Source organism: Gadus morhua, chromosome 19, assembly GCF_902167405.1.
Source record: "Gadus morhua chromosome 19, gadMor3.0, whole genome shotgun sequence".
Classification (NCBI taxonomy): Eukaryota; Metazoa; Chordata; class Actinopteri; order Gadiformes; family Gadidae; genus Gadus; species Gadus morhua.
Genome location: NC_044066.1, coordinates 3,282,501 through 3,290,000, shown reverse-complemented (window position 1 = coordinate 3,290,000; position 7,500 = coordinate 3,282,501). Strand labels below are relative to the sequence as shown.

General features: G+C 45.9%; 2 protein-coding genes across 2 annotated transcripts in view; one reads left to right on the top strand and one right to left on the bottom strand.

Moving 5' to 3' along the window:
- LOC115532463 (rab9 effector protein with kelch motifs) overlaps positions 1-1,997 on the bottom strand; it is an 11,486-nt gene extending 9,489 nt beyond the window's left edge. Inside the window, 4 exon segments of the mRNA XM_075074170.1 lie at positions 88-127; positions 625-691; positions 952-1,013; positions 1,847-1,997. Of these exon segments, the coding sequence (XP_074930271.1) occupies positions 88-127; positions 625-691; positions 952-1,013 (169 nt within the window). The 5' untranslated portion in view covers positions 1,847-1,997.
- Positions 1,998-3,523: 1,526 nt separating this feature from the next.
- The window catches only part of mfsd14ba (major facilitator superfamily domain containing 14Ba), a 9,298-nt gene continuing 5,321 nt past the window's right edge, over positions 3,524-7,500 (top strand). Inside the window, exons 1-5 of the mRNA XM_030342254.1 lie at positions 3,524-3,837; positions 5,173-5,262; positions 6,024-6,086; positions 6,230-6,357; positions 7,027-7,141. Of these exons, the coding sequence (XP_030198114.1) occupies positions 3,805-3,837; positions 5,173-5,262; positions 6,024-6,086; positions 6,230-6,357; positions 7,027-7,141 (429 nt within the window). The 5' untranslated portion in view covers positions 3,524-3,804. The remainder of the gene's footprint in view (positions 3,838-5,172; positions 5,263-6,023; positions 6,087-6,229; positions 6,358-7,026; positions 7,142-7,500) is intronic.

Genomic DNA, 7,500 nt, shown 5'->3' with positions numbered 1-7,500 from the left:
TGAATCCTTCTCTGTGCATTCACTATTAATGAGACTGTTCTGACCCCATAGTCTGTCTGCCTGTCTGTCTGTTAAGTGAAGACTCACCTGTAAGCATGTAGAAATCATTGAGGTATTCTGTGTCCTCCTGTAGGTAGACATCCGTTATTCATACTGACTGATCCGATAATGAGGGGGCTTCTACATTAGTGCCTGATAGTTCACGCATGAGGAGATATTTAAACCCAAATAATGAACAATTAACCCCTTAAGCAATTACCAATTAAGTCAAGCAATTACTGATAACACCTTATGCCGAAATAGGAGTTATCACTACCTGGTCAGATAAGTACATTTGATTAACTAAAGCGACTGACCATGTATCTGTGACTCATATAGCTACTCTCTAAACTTTCCTGTTTAGCACAGATATTTTTTTTCCCCAGCTCCTTCAATATTGATTTTATGCCTTATCGCTCTCAGCTTTGAGTAAAAGTAACTGAGGAGCATTCCATTAGTTCTGCTAATGATTGAATGTAAACATTAAGACATAATGTAACCATTACTCTTTGTATGACTAAATGTAAATGTAGGATGAGTTGTGCTAATTACTAAATGTAAATGAGAATGTAAATGAGATGAGACCTGATGGCTTCTGGCTCCTCCGAACAGAAAGGCCACATTGCCTGCTACAGCCAAGGCATGGCCATGTCTACAGAGACACAAACGCAGTGTAAAGACCAAACATCGCACAACAAACACACACCTACTATTATGAGAACATTAATAATGCCTAACCGCTTTAATGTCAAGTCTGTATTTTATTAACCTTGGATCCCTTCCTGTGTAGTTACAGTACTTGAATGTTGAGTTTAATCATTGCTTGCTTGATATTTGCAGACAAACATATTGCTATTGCTATTGTTATTGTATTATTATAATTCTATAATTAGTATTCTATCAAATATAAACCTGGGACTCGGGGCGTCTCCTCTGCTCTCCTTCTCCACCCAGTGTCCACTAGCCAGCGCCATCTACACACACAAACACACACACACACACACACACACACACACACACACACACACACACACACACACACACACACACACACACACACACACCACACACACACACACACACACACACACACAGTTAGTTAGGGTACAGAGATGTAGGAGGATGTAGGTCATTCAGGGTAGAGAGATGTAGGATGGTGTAGAAGTGGTTAATTAAGGTAGGAAGATGTAGGATAGTGTAGGTCGGTCAGGGTAGAGAGATGTAGGATGGTGTAGGTCAGTCAGGGTAGAGAGATGTAGGATGGTGTAGAAGTGGTTAATTAAGGTAGGAAGATGTAGGATAGTGTAGGTCGGTCAGGGTAGAGAGATGTAGGATGGTGTAGGTCAGTCAGGGTAGAGAGATGTAGGATGGTGTAGGTCAGTCAGGGTAGAGAGATGTAGGATGGTGTAGGTCAGTCAGGGTAGAGAGATGTAGGATGGTGTAGGTCCGTCAGGGTAGAGAGATGTAGGATGGTCAGTCAGGGTAGAGAGATGTAGGATTTGTGTAGGTCAGTCAGGGTACAGAGATATAGGATGGTGTAGGTCAGTCAGGGTAGAGAGATGTAGGATGGCGTAGGTCAGTCAGGGTAGAGAGATGTAGGATGGTGTAGGTCAGTCAGGGTAGAGAGAAGTAGGATGGTGTAGGTCAGTCAGGGTAGAGAGATGTAGGATGGTGTAGGTCAGTCAGGGTAGAGAGATGTAGGATGGTGTAGGTCAGTCAGGGTAGAGAGATGTAGGATGGTGTAGGTCATTCAGGGTAGATAATCAAGCTGTAAACGTATACAGAGACACAGGGTAAGAAGGCTCACCTGTAGGCCGTGGTGGTTGATTCAGGACCGTCTGACTCTCCGCCAATCACCCAAACACTGGTGTGCGCTGCAGTGCCCGCCCAGGTGTGGCAGCTCGCACTGCACTACACTGACACCGGGACCGGGGGTCACATGGAGGGAGGGGGAGGGGGGGGGGATTAACAGGGCTCAGTCTGCTTGTATACATTCGCTATAGGCAACAGTTTCCTAGCAACACTGCATTAGATGTTTTGTGGAATAATACAAATGGACAGAATAGAATAAAAATACTCACAACAACAATATAAATGTATATTATAACTATTTTTATTATTATTATCATTTTATTATTATGTGATTATTCATATTATTCAACTTCCTAATAATGTATATTTTCTTACAATCAGGAAGTCTAGGTAGGGAACAGAGCTTTAAAGGGTTAATGTCAGTGAGGTGTTTGTGAATGCGAACATGAACCTCATGTTGTCATCAGATCCCCTCACCCTCTGAATGACTCAGTGGCTCGGGTTCCTCCCCTATCCCTAAATGTTTAATTCAGAGTCTGAAACGGAAGCCCCCAGCCTTGAAGCTTAAATCAACACACTCTTTTTGTTCCTTAAACTGCCTTGCATCCAGGCTCATTGTCATTGTAGATTTATATAATATATTTTATGTATATTTAATCTGTAACATCTTGTTTGACTGTCCCTGCATGTTAAACCTACTTGATTAATACATTTATAATTAAGTGTATTGCATATCTTTATAAATACGTTTCCTCGTTTTAGTCAGAATCTAGATTTATATATACATTTCATTGAGTAATTTTTGTGCACACAAAAACATGGTGGGATTGATAGCTGCAATCTTAATCTCGTTCATGTTCGTTACAAACTGATCTTCTGACGTCATGGTATTAATGTCATTAAATAAGCGTTAACTTACAATAGCAACTCCACTGTGCTTAAAGATCAGTAAAGAGCTGTCTTAGTGTTATTATTATTATATTATTATAATATTATCATTTAATTTAGGTGATAGGATAGGCCTATTAAATTAAAGACTCGGTGAGTCACAGGGGGGAAATAACTTGTGAGACCTGTACCGTCAACGAGCCCTGGACTAAAATCTGGTCTCCTCAGGTCGCGGGTTCGAATCCGACTGCCTTCAGCAGGACTCCGGACCAGTGTTGCCAGATTGAGCGGCAAATCAGGCCAAATCTGGCAACACTGCTCTGAACCTTTCGGCTCAGGATCTGGGCCGACTCTATGCTCAGCACTGTCAATTCACGTTTCAAACACTTAATATTTAATAATATGCTTGTGTTTCAATTAAAGGGAAGACCTTGAAGTCTATATGAAGAAGTCACGTGACTCCTTCGTGACGTATTCCGGTATCCTGCTGCCGTCACGTTCCTGCCTCCTGCAGAGCCTCCATCACGTTTTCTCGGTCGCATCTGTGGACACGTGATCCGCCGGTCTCCCGCCCTCCCTCCTCTCGCTCTTCCTCCTCCATCACTTGGGTGCGCTCGTTTTTTTTCCCACGCGCCGCCCAGGTCATTCGGGTATGACGTCACGCCAGCAGGGCGCGACCGTCTGCGACGTTCACGATCGGGGCGGAGTCAATAAACTGTCACGGCTGCCCACGAAGCGAGCACGCCCGGCGCGCTCCTCTAAACCGCGTTCACAGAGCTAGCTACGGGTCGCGCGCACCGACTGGCGGTGAACCACTGAACGACGCGCGGTCTCCATCTTGCACACCGATCCCCGCCTGCTGCTGTAGCCGTGTTGGAACCACCGGAGACCCCCGACCTCCAAACCCCGCTGCCCGGCCGCCGCGACATCCCACCTCCCGGCATCCTGGAAGCACCGGGGGAGCCCCAGATCTCCACCCGTCACGAATGCTGCCTCCCCCCGACGACATGCGAGGAGCTGCCGGCGGAGCAGGAGAAGGAGCCGCGGGGCGCCAGCCGCGTCCTGATGGTTAAGAGGATCATGAGAGACGGGCCGACGGTGCGTATGATCATCATAATCATAATCATAATCAGAACAGTAATCACCACCAAAATAATCAGAATCATACGGATTATCTCTTCATCCTATCCTCGCATCATCAGCATCATCAGCATCATAACACGAATCACAATCCTCATAATAATGGTATAAATGATAATAACGATAATAATCATGATAACAATAAAAACGATAATAATCATGAGAACAATAATAATAATCATCGTCCTATCATGCTAATAAGAACAACAACAACAAAAAAAATAATTATTAATAACAATGAAATAATTAAAATAAAAAGCTAATAAACACAATAATAATATTATAATAATCATCATCACCATCATAATATCATCCTCCCCCTCATCAATATGATGAGGAGGATAATATCATGTCATACCTGATCAGATATCATAGTCCTCCTCTCCATGTCTCTGTAGCAGAACCTGAGTCTGCCAGACGTTCTCGTGTAGTGCTGGAACGTGGCCGCCCAGCGCCACCGCTCCGGCCTTACGTAACAGAGCTCCTCGATACTTTATCGTTCACTCTGATCAGTATTCCCCTCTCACATCTTCATGCTCTGGGCTCCAACTCCTAGCAGTAACTTCTCTCTTGATTCGTACCTTCATCAATTCATACTCCAGTCAACGTGATTGGGCTATGTCATTAGGTAATGATTGATAGTAATATACTATATATAATATTATATTATATCATGATAGGCTTATATATTACAGGCCTCTTTTATAATATAATATGATATAATACACTGATAATGTAGCATAAAATCACTTATAATATCATGTAAGATAAAATCAGATATATAATACCATAGCATAATGTAATGTAACATAACATTTGTGTTTGTGTGTGTGTGTGTGTGTGTGTGTGTGTGTGTGTGTGTGTGTGTGTGTGTGTGTGTGTGTGTGTGTGTGTGTGTGTGTGTGTGCATGTGGGTGGGTGGGTGGGTGGGTGGGTGGTTGTGTTTGCTGTATATATATATATGTGTCTGTGTGTGAGTACTTGTGTGTGTGTGTGTGTGTGTATGCATGTGTATATATATGTGTATGCGTGTGTGTGTGTGTGTGTGTGTGTGTGTGTGTGTATGTGTATATATATGTGTATGCGTGTGTGTGTGTGTGTGTGTGTGTGTGTAAATATATGTGTGTGTGTGCGTGTGTGTGTGTGTGTGTGTGTGTGTGTGCGTGCGTGGGTGCGTGCGTGTGTGTGTGTGTGTGTGTGCGTGCGTGGGTGCGTGCGTGTGTGTGTGTGTGTGCGTGCGTGGGTGCGTGCGTGTGTGTGTGCGTGCGTGGGTGCGTGCGTGTGTGTGAGCAGGGCATCGGTAGACCCAGTATTTACCATGCGGTGGTGGTCATCTTCCTGGAGTTCTTTGCGTGGGGACTCCTGACCACGCCCATGCTGACGGTAAGAACCCTTTCACCTGCTCGGACACCCCACAGTGTAGATGGGCCTCGGGAGCGTGGGGTTGTATCCAACATAGTGTCTCTTTTTATTGAGGGCAGGAACCTTCAGACCTTCTGATCTTCAGGCCCAGACCACGGTTTCAGTCCGTCCACAGGGCCTAGCGAACACATGTCCAACTCTGAGCACTCAGATCCTGAGTTTGTTGGGTCGCAGCCCGCGCCCCCCCCGGCCCCCCTGTGGAGGACTGGGGGGGCGCGGGCTGTGCCCCCCCAGTCCTCCACAGGGGGGCCGGTCTACACACTCTGAACGGGGGTCATGAGATCATCAGCTTGTGATCATGTCTTATTGCGCTCCCAAACCATAGATGTCATACAGGGAAGTTAGATATTAGTTTCCGATATAAGATATTTATCATGATATTAGACATATATCATAATATTAGATATTTATTATGATATTATATACATAATATTATATTAGACATGTATCATAATAATCAATATTTAACATGATATTAGATATTTATCATGATATTAGATATTTAGAGTTAAAATATATATACTGTGATTTTAGATATATACTCCTGACTTTGGATGTATCGTGATTAACTTAACTGAACTATATCTCCCATTAACTTGTTTACGCGGAGGAATTACTGTTTAAATTCACAATTTTTCATACAGTTGTCTTTTGTAAATCCTTGTTATTAACCTGTTATTAGCCTGTTATTAGCCCGTTATTAACCTGTTATTAACCCCTAGGTTCTGCACGAGACGTTCCCACAGCATACGTTCCTGATGAACGGTCTGATCCAGGGCGTGAAGGTACGCTCCTCTCTTTACTGGCTCAATGCTCCATTAGGGATCTCGTAGGAATGGGATCACCCTGTACACCACCATCGCTTTACCAAGGATCTACATATAGTTTGATTATTGATGATTGATTATGAATCGCTGTTGATTGACAGGGCTTGCTTTCGTTCATGTCGGCCCCTCTGATTGGAGCGCTGTCAGATGTGTGGGGGAGGCGATCGTTCCTATTGATCACCGTCTTCTTCACCTGCGCTCCCATTCCCTTAATGAGGCTCAGCCCCTGGTACGTCCTCCTCCTATACCTCCTCCTTTCCTACATCCTCCTTTCCTCTCCCCTCCTCTCCCCTCCTCCCTTCTACTCCCCTCCTCCACCTATCCTCTCCCCTCCTCTCCCCCCCACTCCTCCCTTCTACTCCCCTCCCCCCCTCTCCCCTCCTCTCCTCCTCTTCTCTCTTCTCTCTTCCCCTCTTCTCCCCCGTCCCCTCCTCTCCTCTCCTCTCCTTTCCTCTCCTCTCCTCTTTCCTCACCTCCTCTCCCCTCCTCTCCTCTCCTCTCTCCTCCCCTCTACTCCCTCTCCCCTCCTCTCCTCTCCTCTCCTCTCCTCTCCTCTCCTCTCCTCTCCTCTCCTCTACTCCTCTCTCCTCCCCTCCCCTCCCTCTCTCCTCCCCTCCCCCCCTCTCCCCTCCTCTCCTCTCCTCTCCTCTCCTCTCCTCTCCTCTTCTCTCCCCTCCTCTCCTCTCCTTCCCTCCTCTCCCCTCCTCTCCCCTCCCCTCCTCTCCCCTCCTCTCCTCTTCTCCCCTCCTCTACTCTCCTCTCCTCCCCTCCCCTCCTCTCCTCCCCTCCTCTCCTCTCCTCTCCTCTCCCCTCCTCTCCTCTCCTCTCTCCTCCCCTCCTCTCCTCCCCTCCCCTCCCCTCCTCTCCTCTCCTTATACTGTGTGCTGTGTGCCATCAGGTGGTACTTCGCTATGATCTCCATGTCGGGGGCCTTCTCCGTCACCTTCTCCGTCATCTTTGCCTACGTAGCGGACGTCACGGATGAGAGAGAGAGGAGCACAGCCTACGGCCTGGTCAGCACCTCTCTATGTTACAATATTCTACATCAGCACCTCTCTATGTTACTGCGTCCTACATCAGCACCTCTCTATGTTACAATATTCTACATCAGGACCTCTCTATGTTACTGCGTTCTACATCATGACCTCTCTATGTTACTGCGTCCTAAATCAGCACCTGTCTATGTTACTGCGTTCTACATCAGGACCTCTCTTTGTTACAGTATTCTACATCAGGACCTCTATATGTTACAATATTCTACATCAGCACCTCTCTATGTTACTGCGTTCTACATCAGGACCTCTCTATGTTACTGTGTTCTACATCAGGACCTCTCTATGTTACTGTGTTCTACATCAGGACCTCTCTATGT